The sequence below is a fragment of the Nannizzia gypsea genome, genomic scaffold (genome assembly GCF_000150975.2).
Source record: "Nannizzia gypsea CBS 118893 supercont1.4 genomic scaffold, whole genome shotgun sequence".
Lineage (NCBI taxonomy): Eukaryota > Fungi > Ascomycota > Eurotiomycetes > Onygenales > Arthrodermataceae > Nannizzia > Nannizzia gypsea.
In genome coordinates, this window is record NW_003345198.1 from 101,317 (window position 1) to 126,044 (window position 24,728).

The following is a 24,728-nucleotide window of genomic DNA, read 5'->3' on the forward strand; positions in this document are numbered from 1 at the left end:
CCCACTTGAATCTTCAGGTTTCCAACCAAAACTACGGACTCTGCGAGATTTTGAGGATGATTACGGACTGAAACTTGATAATGATGACGACAACATTCAAGGTAGTGATGATGATGAAGACTACAGTGAAGATGAGGATGATGATGACGACGATGATGACGAGGGCGATGAGGAGGGTGAGGAAGATGAAGACGAGAATGAACATGAGGAAAGGTAATACTTGTGGATTGTACATCCTGGTAAACAAGTTAGCATGGCTGCTGTAAATAAGTACACAACTACCTAATGTTTGCTGAATCAAGGTAATCAGCTACTAAGAGTCAACAGCGATATGATTAGCTAAAAATTTCTGTTAAAATAGGTAGCTACTACACAAAGCATAATACGCATTACTTTGCTATGATCACCAAATGTCAGGCAAATATAGCTCTTTTTGTAAGTTTTTCGCAATGGGTATTGAACGAGCTGAATGCGCAATATATTTCATAGTCTGGACATAGCAACCCTTATAGATTTCCCGCTTCCCAGCTCCAACTTTCCTTTCTACGTGGAGTAGAAATGGATCCGTCTAGAATCATATTAACTTGACGAGCATTATCCTTGCATATCAAATCTCATGTGCAAGTAGTCTCGATATCTTAAACAGTTATTCATATTCCCGCGAGCTGGCTTTGGAGACACCTAAAGTAAAAAATGGGAAGATAATATTGCACACTATAATAACACTTAGATTAAGAAAAAACTTGGAACATATACCGCTATCTTCGGAGGGTTCTTCTGGTTCTCCATCTTGGAGTTGGAGATATGAACGGGAAATAAATTGGACCCCGTAATAATTTCTGTTTCTGGTGTTCAATGCGGAGTTTTCTTATAACCTGTCGAATCTCCCCTACTAGAAGGCGATACCCAGGGTCATCTCTACCAGTAAAACGACACATATCGCGGTGATTAGCATTAATATATCGGGCATTCTCCCTTGGGTCCCCCAATAGCGAAGATTCGTCTGGCACTACCTACAACACCTGATTAGTTAACCAGTATTTGGGCTAGGCATCATAAAATAAAGAGTGTACCTTTCCGAGGATTCCGTTCAATGGCTCAAAAGGGAGACCCTCTTGAAAGGTCCGAACAAGGAATTTATCTTGATTCCATTGTTGCATAAAGTCATTATGAGATGCCTTGAGGTCAGGGTTGTCCCAATGTAAAAGGCGTATAATCCGAGGGTTCGTGCCGAACCCAGTGAACGAAGCGATTTTTCTCAAAGCTTCCCCGAATTTTGCTAAGTTGCTTCCTCGATGGGGCGTCCCAAGGAAGATGATCGCCTTGGTTGAAGCTCTAATGTCAAGTATCTCCGCATCTTTGAATTCCGGGACGAGGTGAAGAACCTATAGGAATCAGATTTTTGTTCTTTCAAGCCATTGAGGATACTGTAATAATCAGGGGTATAATATAACTAGCTACCTGCTTCACAAGAAGGCCTTTGCCAAGACAGGATTTTGGTTAGCTGTCTGCGATTTGATCAATATAACTGATTGACAAGCTTTGGTTGAAAGGAATCACTTACCACCGAACGAGTGGGCGACGAAGACTATATATCGACCTCGCTGGAGAGAAGCAAGAAATAGTCGGTTAGCCAACTGCTTTTCAACTTCGGTTATTTGGTTACTGCCTAGGTAGTTAGACTACCTAGTTAGCTAGTTAGTCGGCGAACTGGTTAGTCAACTAACAGTCCAGCAACTTGCTAACTAACTAACCAACCAGCCAACTACCAACGTATGTAGGTAGTGATTCACGAGCTCACACGGAGATTGAAACACTCACACACTCGTCCCTACTGTGTACAAGCGCATGTAGGAAGTTTCTGGCATGCTCAACAATACCATTCAGATTTGCGCTAGCAAAGAATTTTGATACTATCGAGTTATACCCAAACGTCAGGATTCGACAGTCAGCACAGTCCGCCGGCAGCAAATCCAAGGGCCAAAAGACATCCGTTTTGGATCTCTCTCGCGGGCTGTCTTCCGGTGTTGACTGGCGCTGTGAACCTTTTACGGAAAACCGCTTCAGAATCGATTGCTTCCACCTCCTGCCCCTGAAACTTGGGTCTTTAGGTCGTTGTGCTGTCCACGTCCTCCCTGGATGGCCCTGGATACCGTGAACAAAGACGATACTATCGGCAGGTTATTATGGCTTACAACCATGTTCATATAGATGAGTATAATGGGTTCTCTTACTCTGCCACAATATCTCCCACTCGAGGGGTATACAGAACAGTGAGGTGGTATTTCACATCCAGCATGGCTGTTAGCTATGTAGTTGACTGATTACCGAACCCCCCAAAACCGTGCACTAGTTCGTTAGTTAATTGACTATATGGATTGTCCTCCAGCAACTCAATCTCATGCCAACTTTACGGAGTGCTAGAGGAGGGATATAGGGGCGCCCGCACAGAAACCATTGACATATTGTCCTCCCATCTCTGGATTTTTCCGAACTTTTCTCCCCGAGTAAAAGCTGTGGTGGCTGGTCAGCGCCCTGCATGCCATGGCTGCAGGATTAATGCGGGCCTGCATTGGACAAGTGGACGGGTCCAAGGGGCGCGACAGCACTGGAGGGTCGTTTAACCTGGGGCTATGTCAAATATTTGTAGACCTGCCAGGGTTGAAGGCCGAAAAGCAATACTGCTGCTCTAACTAAATAACTAGGTAGTTACCCAAACTCTTCCCTCGAGACGAAACGCATCTTGTCCATCTCTGCTGCACGTTTCTTTGGCTAATAATAGCTAGCAACTATTTCATATAGCACTCTGTAACCAATCCTGTATCAACTTCTCTGCACCTAGGTAGCTATTTACAAGGCAATTAACTAGTTAACCATTTAACTAACGAGCGGTGATTGCAATTCACACTGGCCGCCGGTCCCGACGCCCCTGTACGATTCCCTGTCCATACCGCCCAAGACCGATTCAATGAATCCAGTATTTCCCGTGGCCGCAGGCCCAGGGCCACTGGTCGGTATATTCCACAGGACGCTCTCATGGAGCACCTGGAACTTCCACCGCCGCCCATCAGTGTTTGCTTTGGCAAACTCCACGATGTAGCCGTTGTTTTTGTCGCGAAACGCACCCGCCACCCCCGAGGCCTTTGGATCGCTGTTGGGACCATCCACCTTGTTGATAGCAAGCGAATCCTCCGTGATCTCGCTCTCGTCGGCAGCGACAATGTTCTGAGCTGCGCAGACCAGTCCCCCGTCACGATAGAGCCTTGCCGTGGTGTATGGCGTCTTGCCGCTCTGGACGGTCGAGAATATGCGCATCACCTGCATCGCGTACGGGCCGACCTGGGCGCGCAGGTAGTACGACTCCGACATGACCTGCGGCCACGCTGAATGCGACCAGACATGGTCCATCCCACCGTGGGCTTTCACACCGTCCAGCCCGAGCAGCAGTCGTCGAGGACTTTTGTCTTCTGCATCGCTGAACGTCATATCCGCCGTTGCTGATGCTCTTCCAATGGGCCGCACGTAATGTACCGCGGGCCCCAGGCGTGGACAGGTATCGAGGCCCTGATCTCCGGCCAAGGTGGTTAGGTTCATACGGCCATTTACGATGTCCGGAACGTCGAAGGACAACTCGGCCTGTAGAGCGCCGGCAGAGACATTGAAAGATATGCTGCCGTTACTCGACGAGTCTTTCCAGACACCTAGGATGTTTCCATCCTCACCGCCAGCCGCCGTTACAACGGACTCTGGGAAGTACAGGTCTCGATGCCAGGTACTGTTGTCTGGCCACTTTGCAATGACCTGGACTTTGAACCCGCCTTTGTTACGGCCCTCCGCGTTCCTAGTGATTGATACAACGACTGCGGCTCGACCGTCCTCAGAGACTCCGTCAAAGTGCCACAGCTCCCAGGCTGTCTCTGTGATGGCATCCGCATACTTTGGGAAAACGTTGCTCGATCCAGTCACATATTCAGAAGCCTGGACTGGGCCGGGGACGATTGAATTCCCCCCAATATGGAAATAAGATGTGAGCAAATCCGCCATTATTGCCTCTGGATAATTGTGTTCTTTTTCTTTAGTAGTTTGGAGTGAGTGGCCAGATTGTTACCGTGCAAGAGTTGGATGTCGCCGGTTTCAGGCGATTACTTTACATTGAAGGCACAGGCTGGCTATGGGAGAAAGCCTTTTCTACACATCCTTTTGCCTTGCAACAGATATGGTGCCTCCCTTTGCTACCACAGTGTCTTGCTAGCCTGGATCGGAATATCCGAAATTGTCCGATGATACCTTGCACCCCCTCTCCTCCTTCTGCATGCTACCTTCATATGTGTGTTCCGTGCCCGATATTCTGCGGATATCGAATAGCGTGCCACAGCAGTTCCATGAACTGATTTTGCACTCGCAAATAGTCGGATCAATTAATTTAGAAGACATGGGTTCAATAGTCATCCTTGCTAATAAGCCGACCCTTTACCCTTTCCCCCCATGTCTTATCGGAATGCCTTACAGGTACACTATTCTATAACATAATTAGGGGCCGCCCAACTACTTTTCGACAAATGCTGTATTACTTGGAATACATCAATCTAAACTTACCTTACATATTATATATCAGGACGGCGATCACTTTCTTAGGATGGCAGCAGTGGAGCCTATAGCAATCATTGGAAGTGCCTGTCGTTTCCCTGGCGATTGTGATACACCGTCAAAGCTTTGGGAGCTTCTCAAATCCCCGCGAGATCTCCTTCGCCAGGTCCCGCCAGACCGGTATAATGCTGATGCCTTTTACCACCCAGACCCCAATCATCACGGGACAACGAACGTGCGCCAGTCATACTTCCTGAATGAGAACCCTACTTTGTTTGACAATGGATTCTTTAATATCCCCGCTAGTGAAGCTGAGGCAATCGACCCCCAACAGAGGATGCTTATGGAGACAGTGTACGATTCTCTATGTACCGCTGGACAGACGATTGAAGGGCTTCGAGGGTCGTCTACTGCTGTATACGTCGGCGTGATGTGCGACGATTGGAGCACTATAGTTACAAAAGATCTGGAGGTATTTCCAAAGTATGGAGCCACAGGTATCTCCCGCAGTATTATCTCAAACCGGGTTTCATACTTTTTTGATTGGCATGGGCCGTGTATGACTATCGATACTGCGTGCTCCTCTAGCCTTGTTGCTGTTCACCTGGCTATCCAAACTCTGCGTAGCGGCGAGTCGGATGTTGCCATTGCTGCAGGAGCAAACCTAATTCTTACTCCAGGTACGTATATCAGTCACTACTCTATTCTGCACGCACTTTTTTTGGTTTTTACAAGGCGGTAACTAATATATATATAACGTATAGGGATGTATGTTGCGGAGAGTAAGCTGTCAATGCTCTCTGCCTCCGGAAGATCCAGGATGTGGGATAAGGATGTTGACGGGTACGCACGTGGAGAGGGTATTGCATCTGTCGTCCTGAAGCCTCTTAGTGCTGCAATCCGAGACAATGACCATATTGAGTGTATTATTCGTGGGACTGGTGTAAACCAGGATGGACGAACCCCGGGGTTAACCATGCCAAGTGCAACTGCTCAAGCAGCCCTTATTCAAAGCACCTATGCTCGTGCTGGACTCGATATCAACAAACCAGAAGATCGACCCCAGTTTTTTCATGCACATGGTACGGGAACTCCGGCTGGTGACCCTAAGGAAGCTGAAGCAATTTTTCGCGCATTCTATGCAACTGATACCTGCAACGATACACTGTTCGTTGGCTCAATAAAAACTGTGGTCGGTCATACCGAAGGGACTGCGGGACTCGCTAGTTTGATTAGTACTTCTCTGGCCCTTCAGAACGGAATTATCCCCCCCAACATGCATTTTGATACCTTGAACCCCCAGCTTGCACCATTCTACCATAACTTAAAGGTCCCCACTTGCGCTCAGACTTGGCCCCGAACACACGCAGACCAGCCTCGTCGAGCAAGCATAAATAGTTTTGGTAAGTCCGGTCATGAATCTAACTGAACTTCTAGTGAAGAAGCTAGCTTCGGTCGCTAACTATATGATAGGTTTTGGTGGCACCAATGCTCATGCAATTCTCGAAGCCTACGAACCAAAACCAACTTTAGCTGTGGAAGGCCCTTTGTTTACCCCTTTAACGTTCTCTGCCTCATCCGAAGTGTCCCTACGTTCCCTATTGTCAAGTTACGATAAGTATCTGAGATCTAACCAGCAGGAATCCTTGCATGATCTTGCTTATTCTCTGCAGTCACGGCGCTCTACCTTACCATACAGGGTAGCAATCGCCGCCTTAACGACGGAAGATGCTCGCTCTCAGATAGATGCGATAGTGAGTGGTGAAAAGGAGAGCTCTATGGGTGTACGACACTCTTCCAAGACATCCCCGAAGATCTTGGGTGTATTCACCGGTCAAGGCGCACAGTGGCCACGAATGGGCGCAAGATTGCTAGAGGGCTCTTCCTACGTGGCCAGGCGGTTTGCCGAGCTTGATCAAGCGCTGTCAGAGCTACCTCCCGACGTACGCCCCGCTTGGACTTTGCAAGAAATGGTGCTTGCGGATATAAACTCATCAAGAGTATCTGAGGCGGAGATCTCCCAGCCTCTTTGCACCGCGGTTCAGATTGTTCTTGTCGACCTACTTCGACTAGCAGGCATTACTCTACACGCGGTAGTTGGTCACTCCTCTGGTACGTATAAATAAAGCGATGAATAAACCCTCCGCCCAAACCCATTCGTTTTTCCAGTTATTCACTAAGTGACAATAGGCGAGATTGGAGCTGCGTATGCTGCCGGATTCCTCACAGCACACGACGCTATTAGGATCGCCTATTACAGGGGTGTTTATACAAAACTTGCGAAATCGCCAAATGGCGGCAAGGGCGCTAGTAAGTAGCAACGAACCCACTGCTTAAACTCACTTTTAGTGGAACCCTAGAGGTTATTCATCTCCGACGTGATGCTCTAGTGCCTTCACTGATTGGTGCATGTTCGAACTTAAGCGGCTAACAAAGTCTGTTTTTTCTGACGCATTTTAGTGATGGCTGCTGGGACAACCTTTACGGATGCATCTGAACTTTGTGAACTCGATTCCTTTAAAGGCAGAATCCAGGTAGCTGCCCGAAACTCACCGCTAAGCATTACTCTGTCTGGTGATGAAGATGCCATTATCGAGGCCATCAACGTCTTCAAAGACGAGGATAAATTTGCACGACGACTTAATGTGGACACTGCTTATCATTCCTCCCACATTTTGCCATGCTCAGGTGCATATCTTACAGCCATGGATGAATGTGGAGTCCATTATACAAGTCCGTCTGGACCCAATTGGTATTCTAGTGTGCGAGAAGGGAAGGTTATGGCCATAGGTGACATCGATTCACAGTACTGGGTTGATAACATGATCAGTCCTGTCCTTTTTTACCCAGCACTGGTGCAAGCTGCAGCAAGTAGCGGGCCCTTCGACTTAGTTGTTGAAATTGGTCCACACCCTGCGCTTAAATCCCCTTGCCTTGATACTTTGGAGGAGGTAACTGGAGAGCGTCTGCCGTATGTGGGCCTTCTTAGTCGAACAAAAGACGACATACATGTGTTGTCCAGCGCGTTTGGGTCTATTTGGTCTTACCTTGGAGCTGGCACCGTTTCTTTCGACGCATTCAACCGAGCCATGTCGCCATCGCCAGATCCTCGACGGTTCCTCCGCAACCTACCCCAATACCCATTTGACCGTAGGCGCTTTATGTCGCTCTCTCGATTGTCCGGTTTATACAACAGCCTTCAAGATCCACCCCATCCTTTGTTGGGTAGGCGATGCCAGGATCGTGAAACTTCTCAGAGTATCCAGTGGCGCAATATCTTACATCCAAAGGAAATTTCGTGGCTGGCTGGCCATAAAATCCAAGGTCAGATAGTCTTCCCTGCCACCGGCTATATTGCAATGGCAGTGGAAGCGATAGCCATCCTGGCCCGCGGCTCGAGTATTGGCCTTATCACAATAGAGGACTTCGATATCAGCCGAGCAATGGCATTTAATGATGATGGCGCAAGTGTCGAAATTGTATTCGGCGTCAATATTCTCAGCCAAACAAGTGATGAAATATATACCCAGTTCTCCTGTCATTCCGGTGGACCTCGTGATAATGGGTCAGCAATGGCTCTCAATGCCAATGGTAAAGCAAAAGTCTTGCTTGAAAATCAAAGCTTTGACAGGCTCCCAAAAATTGAAGTGAACCGCGATGATATCAGAGACGTCGCAGTTGACAGATTCTATGAGTCTCTTAACCGACTCGGGTATAATTACTCGTCACCTTTCCGTGGAATCAACAGCATACAACGTAAAGCGGACTATGCAATAGGCACACTTGAAAATCAGAGCAATTCTGAATGGGAGGACCAACTTATAGTTCACCCAGGAATGCTAGATACTGCTCTGCAATCCACTTTTGCTGCATATTGCTGTCCTGGTGACGAGCGTATGTGGGCCTTGCATGTTCCTACAAATTTCCGACGTATAGTTATCAATCCACATTTCACGTTGTTAGGTATCGGGATGCCAACTATACTGCAGTATGAGGCTTTCGCGAAATCGTATGCGAATGGGAGCATCTTTACCGAGCTGAACTTATTGACGAACTCAAGCAGTCGCTTGTTTCTACACATTGAAGACATGAGGCTTGTTCCTCTTTCCCCTGCGGTCCCAGCTAATGATATCGTACTATTTTCGAGATTTGACTACCAAGCTGCCCTCCCGGACGGCGACCTAGTAGCAGCAGACTATGGATACAAACCCAAGGATATCGAGGTTGCACTGGACTGTGGCCGGATCGCCTTTTACTACCTGCGCCAGCTGATAGATACTATTACAGTGGAAGAGAAGGCAAAGACTCTACCGCATTACCGACATTTACTTGATTGGGCAGAATACGTCGTACCGCAAGTCATGAGGGGCGAAAACTCACAAACACCACAGAGTGCTGTATATGACACGAAGGCCAACATTGACACCCTTCTGCGAAGGTAGGAATACCCGTACAAATATCATCTAGTAGGTGCTAATAGGTCATCCAGGCACTACGAATGTAGCGATGTCCGCCTCCTAGAATCTGTTGGAGAGAATCTTCCACAAGCTATTCGTGAGAGGTCTAACATTCTCGAACATATGACGAAGGATGGGATGCTCGATAGCGTCTATGAGGACGGGTTTGGTCTTAACATCGTGAACGAGTATATTGCCCGCATGGTGTCCCAGATAACTCATCGGTACCCGCGAATGAACATTCTCGAAATAGGTGAGCCCCTTGACATTGATTTGAATTTTGCATTGGATCTCGAAATAACAATCTAGGTGCTGGAACTGGTGGTTCGACTAGAAGGATACTTCCTCGCTTAGGCTCTGCGTTCTCAACATATACCTACACCGATATCTCCGCCGGATTTTTCGGTGCAGCTCAGGATCGCTTCAAAGATTATGCCGATCGGATGATTTTCAAGACATTTGACATGACCAAGACTCCTGCCTCTCAGGGATTTATTGAAGGGTCCTATGATCTTGTTATCGCGTCCAATGTCCTACACGCTACTCAAGATCTGGAAAATATGATGAACAATGTGCGGAACTTCCTCAAGCCAGGGGGGTATCTTATCATCCTCGAGACGGTTAGCAATGAATCGCTCAGGGTTGGCCTACCCATGGGCAGTCTGCCTGGATGGTGGCTCGGCATTGACAGCGGACGGCGTTGGGGTCCTACTCTGACTCTCCCGCAATGGGACTCTTTGTTGCGGAAGTCCGGTTTTGGTGGCATTGATACAGAGACCCCCACGGTTCATAAGCTCCTTCCAGGACACGTATTTTGTTCCCAGGCTCTTGATGACCGGATCGGAATGCTTCGATCGCCGCTTACGGACAGTTCCAAGTTCCCCGCCACACGTAGCTCTACGCGACTTGTGATTATTGGTGGTAAAACGCTGCGTGTCCATAGGATTTGCGAGCAAATCTCTTCTATACTTGCCCCAAGATTCTCTGAAGCTGTCCGTATGGAGTCTATTGAGGCCTTTCACAGTGAGGGACTGGCCGAATCTAGTACTATCTTGTGTCTCACAGAGCTAGATGAGCCCTTGTTCACTGCAATGACCCCCACAAAACTTGATGCTATGAAGATTCTCTGGCGTCAGAGTGGAAATATTCTCTGGGTTACTACTGGGGCCAGAGCAGAAAACCCTCACTGCTATATGACTGTTGGTCTCGGCCGTTGCATGAGATTTGAATACCCTAATATTACGCTTCAGATGCTGGACATCGATGTCATAAACCGTCATACCCCACAACTTATAGCGGAAAATCTGATTCGCCTTGGACTTCTTAAAAAATGGTCAAAACAACTTCGGCCAGGAGATATGCTCTGGTCCGTGGAACCGGAGTTCTATATTGAAAACGACATGATTCTAATTCCAAGGCTATACCCATATGAAGAAGGAAATAGACGTTATAATGCTTCTCGTCGCACTGTAAATGAATCTGTTAACCCGCAAGAAGCTAAAATTATCTTTACAGCCGATAGTGGATCATGGGAGGCACAGTACGCGTCTCCTCTACATATCCCCACCCCACTCCCTTTCTGTACCGAGACGAGGAATATCCGTATCACACAGTTCTTGCTTTCCACGGTCAGAGTACTTCCAGGGTGTAACTTAATGCTCTGCCTGGGAATTGATACAGCCTCTAAAGAAAAAGTCCTGGCTGCTACACATATTACTGAATCGCCAGTGACTATACCGACAGCCTGGACCATTCCTATTGACAATGCCAACCCAGTCCAGACACTCGGAGTGGCTGCATCACGTATGGTGGCATCCAACATTATGAAACTTATAACCAAGGGAGAGAGCCTTGTCATTCACAACCCTCATCCTTTAGTTGCAAAGGCTTTGAAGGAGATTATGACTGGCGTATCAGTCTCAGTGACTTTCACAACTTCTAATCAGAGCATAGTACAGCCAGGATGGCATCATATCTATAAAGGCCTCCCAAAACGTCATATCAGGGAGCTGTTGCCTTCTTCTGCCACAAAATTTATAGATTTTTCTTCGGCAACAGGAGAATCTAGCATTGGGAGCCTCATTGTTGATTGTCTACCCCGCTACAGTGAAGTTGTGGATAGTAAATATCATCTTGGGGCCAATACAGAATTTCAGCCATGGATCTCTTTGGAAGAGGTCTCTTACGTCTTGAAGCAAGCTTTTCTAGATATCAAAATGTCCGACGACGACAAAATGGCTTTACCAATAGTACAAACCCAGGATATTTCCTACCAAACTGCAGCCTTGGGTCAGTTTTCTATTGCGGATTGCTCTGGCTCTTCACTTGACACTGTGGTTCGCCCAATTGATGAAGGCAATATCTTCCGTCATAATATGACCTATTTCTTAGTTGGTCTCTCTGGCGAGATTGGCCAGTCGCTCTGTAGATGGATGGTCACCCATGGAGCGAGATATGTTGTTCTTACTAGCCGACGGCCAAAAGTTAGTAAGTCTTTCATGCAAGAAATGGCGCAGCTGGGGGCGGATGTCATGGTTTCTCCAATGTGAGTACACTCCTCTTGCGGACATGACCACACTCCTAATTTGGTTCTATAGGGATATAACTAGCCGTGAGTCTCTTCATACATGCTATGAGAGCATTAAGAAGTCTATGCCTCCAATAGCGGGCGTTGCGAATGGAGCAATGGTTCTTAAGGATTCTCTATTCGATAAGATGTCCTACGAAGATTTTAACCAGGCATTGAGGCCCAAAGTCATTGGATCAAAGCTATTGGATGAACTTTTCTATGATTCACCGCTCGACTTTTTCATATGTTTCTCCTCACTGACGGGTGTTGTGGGCAACAGTGGGCAGAGTAACTATACAGCGGGAAACATGTTTATGACTGCTCTCACAGCACAGCGGAAGAAGCGTGGCGTCGCAGCGTCATGTATCGACATTAGCTCTGTCATAGGAATCGGCTATGTGGAAAGATCCGACGATCTTAGCGAGGATACCTTTACTAAGATGGGATATCGACCTATCTCCGAGCAAGATTTGCAATTATTGTTTGCTGAAGCCATTATCTTGGGTCGACCGGATTTTTCAGGAGTATGCGAACTTACCACTGGAGTTTCGCCAATTTACACGGATATCCAGGCTAAGGATCAATACCTTAAAGATGTCAAGTTCGGGCATTTTATGATGGAGCGTGTGAATAAGCGTGAACAGATGGACAATTCTTTGTCTCTACCTGTAAGAGTTCAGCTTGCAGAGCTCAAATCTAAGGTAGACGCCGCTTTGGTGATCAAAAGTACTGCTGACTCTACCCAATGAACTGTGACTATTACTGACACTGAAGTAGATTCATTCATTACCCAATTAAGACGTATCTTGGCTATTCCTCCGAGCGATACGATCAACGAGCAGGTAACTCTTGTTGAACAGGGAGTGGACTCTCTAATGGCTGTTGAGATACGTTCTTGGTTCATCAAAGAGTTGGAAGTGGATATCCCTGTTCTCAAAATCCTGGGTGGCAGCTCGATTTCTGATCTGCTAGAAGAAGCAATCGATTCATTACCAGCTCCCATTGCATCTTTATTAGCCGTTGAAGCTGGCGAAGGCTCCGATCGACCGGCGATGACGTCCACCCTTTCTACGGATTATAATAGTCTGGAGAAGGATTGCACGAGCTACACTTCCACACCAAGTTCGACCACTGGCGAGAGGCAAATCGCTACGCCGTACACCTCGACCACGCCTGAAAAAAGCAGCCCGGGTACACCAATGAAACCTTGGGATATTTCCCCTGATTCTATTCCATTAACACAACAGAAGCCCCTGAAGTCTAAGGATAATGGTCTTGGAGCAAGTTTCAACCCACCCGGGCCACCTGCAAATCAAGTGGTATGCGATATGTCATTTGGGCAAGCCGGGTTCTGGTTCTTAAGCGAGTACCTCGCTAACAAGAAAGCGTCCAACATGGCTGTAATGTTAAAACTTACAGGGCCCATTTCTGTCAAATCTCTTGAGGCGGCCGTACACGCAATTGGAAATCGCCATGAAATTCTCCGAACTAGATTTTCTTGGTCTGGTGAAGGCGATGGAAGAATGCCTATGCAAGTAATCGAGACAACTTCAGCAATGAGATTGACCACAAAGCCCATTTCCTCGGAATCAGACGCGAATGCGGAACTGCAAAATACCCATAACGAGACATGGGACCTAACCAGTGGTGACGTGATAAGGATATCATTGCTCACTTTATCAGATCAAGTGCATTTCTTAATAGTTGGAATGCATCATATCTTCATGGATGGCTACAGTTTCAGTGTTTTCTTCAAGGACCTTGAAGCTGCTTATCGCTCGGAGACCTTAGCCCCTGTTGCTCCGGAGTCCCAGTATCGTCATTTCGCAGCGAAACAAAGGCAGCTATACGAAACTGGAGCATTCAACAAGGCAATTGCGCATTATCGTAAAACATTTGCTATTGATCTAAAGCCCATTGAGTTACTCCCCTTTGCCAAATCAAAAACAAGGCAGGCTGTGAGCAATTACACTCAACACGAAGCGACTATCAGTATTGGAGCTACCCTTGCGGCTAAATTACGGCGGTTTGCACGCCAAAGCAATGCCACAACTTTTCATGTCTATCTAGGCGCACTGCAAGCTCTTTTATTCCGACTTCTTCCAACCACCGACGACATATTCATTGGAATTGCAGATGCCGGCCGCCTGGATAAAAACTTCATGAGCAGCGTTGGGCTTTTTCTGAATCTGCTTCCGCTTCACTTCCACCGCGATAGACCCGGCACTTTAATTTCCTCAGCCATCCAGTCAGCACGTAGTGTGACTTATTCTGCTTTACAATACTCGCAGCTGCCGTTTGATGTTCTTCTAAGAGAGCTCAACGTGCCACGATCAAACGCGTATACACCCATATTCCAGGTGTTCATGGATTACAGGCAGGTTGTACAGGACCGATCCACCTGGTGTGGTTGTAAGATCGATGGTGAGAATTGGTGCAGCGCGAGCACGGGATACGATATAGCCCTAGAGATCACAGAGAAGGTAAACGGCGAAACCTCGCTCACACTACGGCTTCAGGATGCCTTATACAGCGATGAAAACACTCAGTTATTGCTCCGCTCCTATACCAATGCACTTGAGTTCATGGTTGACGCAGGCGATAAAGATGTTGACGACATCCCGGCCTGGTCTCCGCATGATACCCAGGCAGCCCTGGAAGCAGGCAAAGGTAACTAGTTAATTATATCCACCCCAATATGCTATAATAAAAGATAGGATGCTTATATTTGATGTATTTTTCAAGCACCTGTTTTCCAAGCAAAGTGGCCACAAACGATTGTCCACCGTATTGAGAGCATGATCAGACTCCACGGCTCCAGGGTGGCTTTAAAGGATGGAAATGGAAACACCCTAAACTACGAACAAATGAGTGCCCGTGTCGATACAATATGCAATGCTCTTCAAGTCTTTAAAATGAAAAAAGGGAGCATAGTTGGTGTATTCCAGGAGCCATCCACGGATTGGATCTGTTCTATGCTGGCCATTTTCAAGGTCGGCGCTGTGTACGTGCCACTTGACTTACGAAACTCCATTCCTCGTCTTGCAGCTATTACCAGAGCTGCCCGGCCCATCCTGATTCTTACGGACAATACCACAACATCAAAGGTCCAGCTTATTGATGCCGGTAATGTTAGTGAAGTGCGAGTTTCTAGCTTGGGACACCATGGAACTAAACACCAGGCAAATGAGGCCGAACCTAACGCGCAAGCAATGATCCTGTTCACGAGCGGGTCTACTGGGGAACCAAAAGGCCTTCTCATAACACATGCGAATATTGTAGCATCTATCGAAGCTTCAAGCCGCATTTTTGCAGCAGCCAATGATACCTTTGTTGTCTTGCAGCAGAGCCCTTTTAGCTTTGATTGCTCTCTTGATCAAATTTTCTCTGCTTTGGCAAATGGAGGATGTCTGTACGTTGTACCTGATCGTAGTAGGGGTGACCCTATTGGGATTAGCCAAATAATGCTGGACGAGGGTGTAACCAACACGACTGCCACGCCTTCCGAGTATGATATGTGGTTACGGTATGGCTCGGAACTTCTGAAACATTGTACCTCCTGGAGATACGCCTTCTCAGGCGGCGAGGCCATGAGTGTCAGTCTTGCTCGCGGGTTTGCAGCTTTAAGTCTATCTGGCCTTCGCCTTTATAACGGCTATGGGCCTGCCGAGACAACAATATACTCGACCAAGGGCGAGTTGGAATACACAGGCTTACACCTCCAGGATCCATTGCCTGCAGGCTTCATGCTACCCGGCTTCTCAGTTTGCATAACTGATTCCAATGCGAGACCAGTACCGCTCGGCGTGCCTGGAGAAATCGTCATCGGTGGCCCCTGTGTTATTTCCGGCTACCTTGATAATGAAGGTTCAACAAAGCAAAAGTTTGTTTCCGACGATTACTTTGAGACCTCTAGCAAAGTCTATCGCACGGGCGATCGTGGTCGTCTCCTTGTAGATGGGACCTTGTTTTGTGACGGTCGACTTGAGGGCGACACTCAGATAAAGTTGCGTGGCTTTCGCATAGAGCTGATGGAAATCGAAACTGCCCTGATACGACATTCCGGTGGTGCCCTTTCTCATGCTGTCGTTACTCTACGAGGTTCTGGTGAAAGCCGCTTCCTAGCAGCACATGTTGTGTTCTCGGCTGAGTACTCAGAAGATGGACGAGCTGAGATGATCAAATATCTTCGCCATAGCCTTCCTCTGCCTCAGTATATGCAACCTTCTATTATTACTATACTAGATGATATTCCAAGAACGTCCCATCATAAAATTGACAGAAAGGCCATCCAGATAATGCCTCTACCCAGCCTTCAGGAGAACATAGGGCATTCGGAAAATCTTCGAGATGTGGAACAAAAGTTAAGCGGTCTTTGGCGTGAAATTATTCCAGTTAATCCTGGACCACTTGACGCGGAATCGGATTTTTTCCAAGTTGGAGGTGACTCAATTCTCCTCGTGAAATTGCAGGCGTTAATACGGGAGGAGTTCCTAGCTTCGCCAAAACTTGTGACTTTGATGGCAGCCACTACCCTTGGTGCCATGGCAACGGTTATTGAAAACAGCTGCCCAGGCGGGCTGATTGACTGGAAGATTGAGACACAACTTCCAGAGCCTTTTCAAAAAGCAAAAACTGAGGTATCGAAATGGGAGCCCAGAAACAGTACATTCACCATTCTATTGACTGGAGCCACGGGATACTTAGGGCGTCACCTATTGTCGGTCCTTGCGAATGATCCAAAGATTACTGAGATTGTGTCACTTGTTCGCCACATAGATAACGAAATACCCGACATCGATCAAGGAAGCAGCAAAGTGAGACTTATTCAAGCCGACGTATCAAAACCGGGGCTGGGCATTTCAGATGACGAATACAGTGCCCTTGCGGAAAAATTAGACATAATCTTTCATTGCGCTGCGAACAGGTCATTCTGGGACAGGTATGAGGTGCTTCGACCAGACAACTTTGACTCTGTTAAAGGAATGGTGCGGTTGGCAGCGAGACGCTCGATTCCTTTGCATGTCATGTCATCTGGTGGCGTTGCATTGTATACTAACACTAATACTCAACCACCGCGCGACGGTAGTGACGGTTATGTGTCTACAAAATGGGCTGCTGAAGCTTTTCTTCAGCGGGCTGCCCCTGCCTTGGAACTCCCTGTCTATATTCACCGACCAGTTGGCGTACCGGGAGAGCCCACTCTTGATAACGAAGCATTCAAATCTACAGTACTCCAACAACTAACAGAAATTTCCCGCAAACTTGGTACACGGCCCTCTTTTGAAAGCGTCAGAGGCTCAGTTGATATCTTACCAGTTGATAGAATTGTATTTGCAATTCACCAAGCCGTCATCTTGAGCACAACGGCCCCTTCACATCATGCTGATAACAACAATTTTGTGCAAATTATCGAGCACGAAGCAACGTTAAGGATTTTTGTCGAAGACTTTAAATCGCACATACAGAAGGACCATCATCTATACAGTCTACCCAGCATGCCAATTCTAGAGTGGTTTGGGAAAGCTAAATTGGCTGGGTTTGGATTCTTCATTGCAGCACAGGATTTGTTGCTTGGTCGTGCAGACGGGATGCTGGTTTCCAGGCGTTGAAAAACGGTGTATCTTCTTTAACTCATAAGTGTCATTTTATTTCATGTATGGAAAAATAGTTAGTGCATTGGTTGCTTTATTTTCCCCCTTTCCATTTCATTTATTGACTCGGCCTTAGACTAATATTCCCCGCGGTCGAGTCTGCCATCTGAACAGTAATCTTCTTATCTACAGTAGGGTCACCTCCAAGGCTCGGTTAAGAGTTTTAGCTTGGGTGAAAGCTATCTTGACCGTTTGGCTGATATCAGTCATGGTAGAGAGGTAACCACCAATACATAAGTATTAACAATGTTAACCACCATCACCAAGAGAAATGGCGCTGCGCTTCCTTAAATTTTGTGGCACCTGGGCAAATTGAATGATGTTATTAATTAAATGATCATGTATAAAGCTATAGTCTACAACCCAGAATTACCAACTAGCATCTATAGATTTAGGTTCTCCTTTCGACAGGGCTAAGGTTTGGTTACCCACTAACTCCTGCAACGGGAATCATAAGTTAACCTTGAACCGGCGTCTCAAGGCCTCGCCATAGCGATAGAGGAGCCATGGAACTGGTGTAAAGGCAAGGGTAATGAACCCCAGCACACTATTCCCCCAGCCCAAGCCCAGGTTCTTGTACATTGGTGGTGCAGCTAGGACAAGAAAGGCACCGAAAGGAGAGCGTACAAGCAGGTTAGCAGCTAATGCAGACGCAGCTGCTTCTGCCCCAAAGCAATCTACCAAGTAGATCTGCCCTGGTATAACAATAAACAGAGATCCGAGCCCAATAATACCAGTCCCTAGTATCGGTACAATCCAATGGGTATGATACTGGGCACTCCACCCATACATGAAGCAGCCGAGTGGAGTAATAGGACCAAACCACTTTAGCAAGATAAGCCGCTGCTCAGGTTTAATGTCGTCGGAGGATGTGCTTCCTGAAGCCTGTTTTTGTTTGAGAAGCTTGTCGCTAAGGATGGAGAAGAGAACTAGGCCGAGCATCATACCAATGCCGAGCCCAAGATATGCAAGGCCAGAGACGCCTTCATTCCATCCGTAGACTCCACTAAACACCGACGGAAAGGTAGTAAAGAGCAAAAAAACGATTCCAAACATGAGACCGGTGTATAGGGAGACCAATAAAACAATTGGAAGGAAGATCAACATCTTCAGTGGGCGGATAATGGCATGGCGGAGTACTTTTAGCGGAGTCTCTTTCCTAATCTTAGGCAAAAGATTGGGATTGCCAGCTTGTTTACGCATCAGCGCTGCTTTGTGCTGGATAAGAACACGGGTATTTGTTTCCCGCATAAAAGCAAAGGTAACGGCCCCAATCACTCCGGACTAGTGATACGATCAATTAGACGAGGGCGTATATAGGAATGTTGGAAAGTATTTACTTACAAATATTAGGATGATCCTCAGTGTCCAACGCCAGCCAATATACTGGGTTACAAAGCCCCCAATCACAGGCCCAAGGACCTGTAAAAGCTGTTAGTTATAAATAAAAAAGGTTGGGAGAAGCCACATACAGGTCCCAATAGCGGCCCCATGGTGAGCAATGCCATTGCCCTTCCTCGCTTTTCCAGAGGTATAATATCCGCTATTGTACCTCAACCAATACTCATAGGGCCCGATGCAGCACAGCCAGCTATGAACCGAAAAACAAGGAACATAGCAACATCTGTGCTAAAAGCACATCCCAAGATAAATGCAAAATAAACGACATTGCATACGTAGTAAATCGGTAGCCGACCGTATAATTCCGAGAGGGGAGCCAGGAAGATTGGGCCCAGGGCAAATCCGAGAACATATAGGCTGACGGTCATGACCTCAATCGTGGGATTAACAATTTGGAATTCTTTCGCCAATTCAGCCGCTCCAGGGGCGAACATTGTTGCGGCTAGGTTGCTGTGTAGGCGTTAGCGCTGTCCAGTGACTGGCAGAAGAGTAGAATGGCACTTACGCATTTAGTACAAAAAGACTGACGAGAGTAATATGAAAGTTTACCTTAACTGATGACCAGTTAAGGGGGTTGATGTGATCATCAAGGATATCACTGTCGCTGGCAGGGCTCTTGGGTCGCTCCTCTGGTACATCGGAGGCTAAAGAGGGTGGGTTGTCGCCGCACTCCATCTCGTTCACTGGGGAAGCAGGTATGTGCATTTTGGATCTCGTTGAAGCAACTTTATCTTCTTGTATTTTCTGTTGTCAAACAGTTCTCGTTAAATATCAACGCTGGACAAACAGCTGGGTATATCTACAATAGCCTGGACGGAGGAGCAAGTATAATAAGCTCAAGGCGTCATAACCAACCAAGGTTAGCCCTGCATTGACGGGATCGGGCCGGGGCATCGGATCGGGCCATGGAATCAGCGCTTGTCAAAGAACATTGTCCGCCATACAACATGTCCGATCAGGGGAGCGCGGAAGGAAGAAAGCATGGGGGTTAAGCAACCAACTCAAATGTCGACAAGACGAAAAACGACCAATAGCTAAAATGACTTCATAAACCGAAAATGTGGCAGGTCTTAAGTTCAGCCGCATAACTAGTTATAGAAAATAACAAGTATTTCGTTGGTTCTTCTAGTTATTCCCTAAACTACTTATAAAACTACTAGAGAACAACCGAGCCTTTTTTCTCCCACCAACACCAACGTTCACTAACTCGCTGGAGCATCGGCTCACCGGCCCATCGGATCGGACTTTAGTGAGAAAGTTCACCCCTTAAAAAAAAGAACTCGGTAGTTACATGACTAACTATATTTAGTTAGTAATCAGGCAAGTTAACTTGCTCGCTAACTTAATAAGAGCTAGTTACCGGAGTTAAGGTTGACACCTTAAATTTAACTTGCTAGTTAACCAGAGTCAAGGGAGTTTCTAATTTCAACGACTTTGTCAATTTACTACCACATACCCATTTATACCAACCGTACAAGCTACAAGATAACTAGCTATCTGCCCCAAGGAGGCTATTATCAACAATGTCTGACCCAGGTGGATCTCAGCTTCCGGAAGTGGGAGCTGGCAAAACACCACGGGGTAGAGCACGATTGCTTTCGAGCAGGCGTCGAGAACGGCCACTGCTGTCTTGCACTCTGTGTAGGCGGATGAAGTGAGCATATTGACAGACTACTGTTTTAGAAAGCATAATTATAACTATTATTAGACTTCGATGCGACAGACAGCAGCCTTGTGGAACCTGCACCCAGCGGTCCCTAGGCTCTTCTTGCTCATATGCCTCGAACACGCTGCAGCCTGGAGACGGCGCACAACCGCGTGTTTCCACCATGCAAGATAGGCTGAAACATCTGGAAACTTTGGTTGTTGACCTGATGCAGAAAACCTCTGATGTCCAGGAACGGGAAAACTCGCCACACACTGCGGATGACTCGAATCCGTTTAGCTCAGGTGTAGATATCGCCAACACCGCATCACCAGCTTCTGACTACGGCAGTATAAGATTGACCGCCTCAGGTACGAGCTACGTCAACAGTACCCACTGGGCCGCTATCCTCAATGAAATTTCGGATATCAAAGACCACTTCGAAAGGGAAGAAGAAGCCCAAGTTGGTCCTCAGCCCACCGTCCATAACGTTTCGGGTTGGACAGGCCCGCTATTGTTACATAGCTCTATTAAACCCATGAGTAGGGAAGAAATCTTATCATTGATACCTCCTCGCTCTACTGTTGATCGGTTGGTTTCTCATTATTTTAATTTCTTTGAGATGTCTCCTGGTGAGTGACCCCGAAAACTTAAGACCGAGTTCAATACTAAAGTCACCGTTGCAATATAGCTACTCTTCATAGCTTCCAGTTCTTGGAGGAGGTACTATCACTGCTGCCTGTTTTATTGATAAGCTTACCTCTAACATTTTCCCAGTACGAAAAATTCTGGGAGGACCCATCTGCAGCACCGATTATTTGGCTTGGTCTGCTTTTCACAATCATGTGTCTTGCTACGCTCTTCCAAAGGTTCAGGCTGGACTCCAACGTCCAGAACGCTGAAAGCCTATTGATAGAGCAAGACCTCCAAAAATCTATGGAGAGTTTCCGACAAAATATTGTTAATTGTCTCATCTTGGGCAATTATACCCAAGGTGGCCCCTATGTTCTGGAGACCCTCATATTATACTTTACTGTCGAACTCTTTATTCATACCGATACTGAAATCGGCGTTTGGATACTTTTAGGTACCATAGTTCAACTTGCGATGCATATGGGATACCATAGAGATCCAAAACACTTCGACGAGAGAATATCTCCATTCATTGGCGAAATGCGGAAACGTGTCTGGGCAACCATTATTGAACTTGACCTCGGAATTTCCATACAGATGGGGCTCCCACGGCTAATTAATCCGTGGCAAGCTGATACAAGTGAACCTTCAAATTTACTCGACAGCGACTTCAACCAAGCTATCATCGATATGCCGCCATCACGACCGGAAACAGATCTCACTCCCATGTTGTACCGCCTAGTGAAATCTAGGGTGATGTCAACAGTCGGGTATATATGGGATTTTGCAGCTGATACCCGATCATATACCTATGCAGAAGTGATGAAAATGGACAAAAGGCTACATGATGCACACGAAGCTATCCCCGAGTGCCTAAAGTGGCACTCCATGGCACAGTGTATCTTGGACACACCGCAGGTCATTATGCAAAAATTATCCCTAGACATCATACTTCACAGAGCAAGAATTATACTACATAGGAAATACTCGTACTGCTCACCCACGAGAATGCAGCATAGCCAATCACAGCAAGCATGCTTAAATGCCGCCCTAAAGCTGCTCGAGTATCAGCATATACTACACGAAGAGACGCGGCCGTTCTGTCGGCTGTACCAGGAACGGTGGAGGGTGTCGTCACTAATCAATCATGACTTTCTCCTAGCAACCAGCATTCTCTGCTTTTATGTGCAGCAGACTCGTGGCGTGGAGAATAATGGTAGCGATGTGTTACAAACCGAAACTATCTGGGCGGCCCTCCAGAGATCAAACAACATATGGCTCAAATCAAGCGATTTGTCAAAGGAAGCGCAAAGGGCCGTAAAAGCTTTGAGTGTGGTTCTAGGAACTAGCCACAGCATCTCTAATACACGCCCCGAGATCGAAATAAACACTTCAATCGAGCAAAGTGAGTGATGTGGAGTTTTTAAGTCCATATTTACACGACCCTTCGCTACGCACTTAGCTAACCCAGTTTTGCTTGTTATTCGACTTCTAGTGCTTGACACAACAATATTACGCAGCTGGGCATCCCCAACAAATGATAACTTAAGGAGTTTTTTTAGCCCTACGTTTCCCACAAATGCAGACCAGCAGGAGATCACTGGTATGCTCAACAGACGAATCTTAATAGTCTATGACTTTCGGTTAACTAGTTCACTCACAGCAGAAAGCACAATAGGCTCACTACAATGGCCTTGGAACGAGGACTTTTCAATAGCTAATTCTTAGAAACCCGGAATTCTTAAGCGATACTTTATATCCTCACTCATTCTATAGACGTCTCAGTATATAGGAAAACTAATTGCTAAGTTGAACCTCCACTGCACTGTCGTTAAAAGGAGCGTGAGGACGAGTTAACCCTTGCTACCGCAGCTAGTTCGGCGCAGGGAGTGACCCCTCCCTCTTTCAAGAAAAGATACCATTATTTTATAAGCCCAATCCTTCAAGATTCGCTTGGCATATTCACTTGGCACACCCACTATGGCATTCAATTTAAAGATTGATCCTCTCCCGCAAGAGTACCTTCAGGGACTGAACCTTTTCAACAAGAACTTTGGTGGGAATAGCCGCGGTAATATCGCCTATAACTCCTCTGTGTAGGTCTGGGCTGCCATCTATTAGGAAAATATCCTTCACAACGCGCTGGGAGTTTGGAATGCCGAGACTATGCTCTATATACTGCAAGGTAGCTAGAAGTAGTCGAACAGCTGTACATATCTTGCTCCACGTATCGTCCGTGGAGGGCAGTTCGCCTAGTCGAAGCTCTCGGCTCTGAATTGGAGCCGTAAGCGGCAGCCGTGTGTTCTCTGGTAGTGTGCGGATGTGTGCCTCAAAATGTGTTAAGACAATCGTATAGAGGTTTGTCAGGGCACTATAGCAAGACAAAATCAGGAGCTGGGTAGGCATATTATTCTCTGACTCCGATACTATTTGGTTTTCACTTTCGGAAATTGGCTTCTCTGCTGACCGCTTCGGCACTTCAGCAGGTGGTGCATGTGCCGTATCTTCGAGAATTAATGTGAGCTGCTGGGATAACTGCAGGACGCTGCCTATGGGATACTCTTCAAGGCGACTGATATCTTCCAAAGAAGCCCACTGTCCTCCTTGAAGAGTCTCGACAGTGTCGTTGATATCGATGACGAGCGCCGAGAGGCGTACGATGACTCCTGGAACTTTACTTGCTGTCATATCAAGTTGATCTTCCAATTCAAGGTTCGGGAGCGGACCGCCTCTTGGCTCATACGCTTCAACCAGCCAGTCGGGGCCTGTCGAGGAAGCCATAAAATCCACACCATTAAAGCTTGGCCATCCGCCATTCGCATCCACTATGCTACTCTCGTCCACAGGGAGTTTAAAATGGCTGTCGGAGCTACTGTATGTCAAGGCTGGGCTAATTTGCGGAGAATCTGGCGAGAGGAAGCTTGTATCACTCGCTGGAGGCAAATGTGTAAGAGTGTCAACATAAAAGTCTCCCGACTTCCATTTAGTTTGAGAGACTCTAGATGGGGGGTTCTGAGAGTGCCGTCTCCCCTGTGCTCTCCGGCTGAATACGCATTCAACTTTTGCACGAGCACATCTTTCGCACTGCGGCGTCTTGTTCGCTTGTTCTTTGTGCAAAGGGGTGCATTTGAGTTTTTGAAAACGGCAACGCTCGCATGAGGATCGTAGGGACTGGAAATCAGACCTCGAAGTCATCTTCGTCAAGCTTTTCGGTCGGAGCGAGTCCCAAGAAATTTTTAACTCCTTCTTGGGTGTGAGCGCCGCATTTAACTAGTTATTTAGTTATAAAGAGCCGCGTGCCTCATAATCCAGGTCCCCGCTGGGTGCCGAGTTGTATCATTAACAAGGGGCTGCGCCCAGTTGCCAGGCCCTAGCTGGACTGTTCTCACCCCTGAAAGCCTTCATGCATCTGCTTGACGAGGTAACACCACGTAAATTGGTACAGAGTACGGAGTACCAACCTCACCCCCGCTAAGATCAATATTGGTATAAGCGGAACACTCACGAACAAAATGATAACTTTATGATTACAATGGAGGAATTCCGGACTAATTAGTTCGCAAGAAAGTTACCGGGTGCAGAGTATATACCTGCTATATGGCGGACGATAGCGGCCACATGCCCTCAAATCCATTTTTACTTGTACGGAGTAAAGTCTACTAAAATACCCCCAAGGTATTAATGACATGGATATAGATTAGCGGTATGGAGGGTATCAACCTGGTAGTCGGTGCGAAGGCTGCAAGGGAAGACGCAACGGAGCCCAGACTGTGGTTCAGGGA

At 47.0% G+C, this 24,728-nt stretch overlaps 6 protein-coding genes across 6 annotated transcripts; 2 read left to right on the forward strand and 4 right to left on the reverse strand.

Annotated features, from left to right (window-relative positions):
• Positions 1–758: 758 nt before the first annotated feature.
• On the reverse strand, positions 759–2,546 carry MGYG_04672 (hypothetical protein; the record flags this gene model as incomplete). The annotated part of the gene is made up of 9 exons (XM_003172032.1): positions 759–1,013; positions 1,074–1,385; positions 1,429–1,478; positions 1,565–1,669; positions 1,826–1,861; positions 1,896–2,170; positions 2,235–2,301; positions 2,329–2,349; positions 2,450–2,546. 9 exons carry the CDS (start codon positions 2,544–2,546, stop codon positions 759–761), a joined length of 1,218 nt encoding a protein of 405 aa, XP_003172080.1.
• Positions 2,547–2,877: 331 nt separating this feature from the next.
• On the reverse strand, positions 2,878–4,044 carry MGYG_04673 (hypothetical protein; the record flags this gene model as incomplete). Its single annotated transcript, XM_003172033.1, has 1 exon — positions 2,878–4,044. The coding sequence occupies one exon, from the start codon at positions 4,042–4,044 to the stop codon at positions 2,878–2,880; it is 1,167 nt and encodes a 388-aa protein (XP_003172081.1).
• Positions 4,045–4,636: 592 nt separating this feature from the next.
• Positions 4,637–17,225, forward strand: MGYG_04674 (lovastatin nonaketide synthase; the record flags this gene model as incomplete). Its single annotated transcript, XM_003172034.1, has 10 exons — positions 4,637–5,267; positions 5,352–5,990; positions 6,061–6,699; positions 6,778–6,897; positions 7,048–9,025; positions 9,077–9,297; positions 9,354–11,589; positions 11,642–12,339; positions 12,391–14,283; positions 14,359–17,225. The coding sequence occupies 10 exons, from the start codon at positions 4,637–4,639 to the stop codon at positions 17,223–17,225; spliced, it is 11,922 nt and encodes a 3,973-aa protein (XP_003172082.1).
• Positions 17,226–17,717: 492 nt separating this feature from the next.
• MGYG_04675 (hypothetical protein) lies at positions 17,718–19,373 on the reverse strand (the record flags this gene model as incomplete). The annotated part of the gene is made up of 5 exons (XM_003172035.1): positions 17,718–18,551; positions 18,612–18,689; positions 18,740–18,787; positions 18,944–19,118; positions 19,174–19,373. 5 exons carry the CDS (start codon positions 19,371–19,373, stop codon positions 17,718–17,720), a joined length of 1,335 nt encoding a protein of 444 aa, XP_003172083.1.
• An 818-nt stretch (positions 19,374–20,191) lies between these two features.
• On the forward strand, positions 20,192–22,624 carry MGYG_04676 (fungal specific transcription factor domain-containing protein; the record flags this gene model as incomplete). The annotated part of the gene is made up of 5 exons (XM_003172036.1): positions 20,192–20,322; positions 20,377–20,945; positions 21,005–22,351; positions 22,442–22,549; positions 22,599–22,624. The coding sequence occupies 5 exons, from the start codon at positions 20,192–20,194 to the stop codon at positions 22,622–22,624; spliced, it is 2,181 nt and encodes a 726-aa protein (XP_003172084.1).
• Positions 22,625–22,938: 314 nt separating this feature from the next.
• MGYG_04677 (hypothetical protein) lies at positions 22,939–24,141 on the reverse strand (the record flags this gene model as incomplete). Its single annotated transcript, XM_003172037.1, has 1 exon — positions 22,939–24,141. The coding sequence occupies one exon, from the start codon at positions 24,139–24,141 to the stop codon at positions 22,939–22,941; it is 1,203 nt and encodes a 400-aa protein (XP_003172085.1).
• Positions 24,142–24,728: the final 587 nt, after the last annotated feature.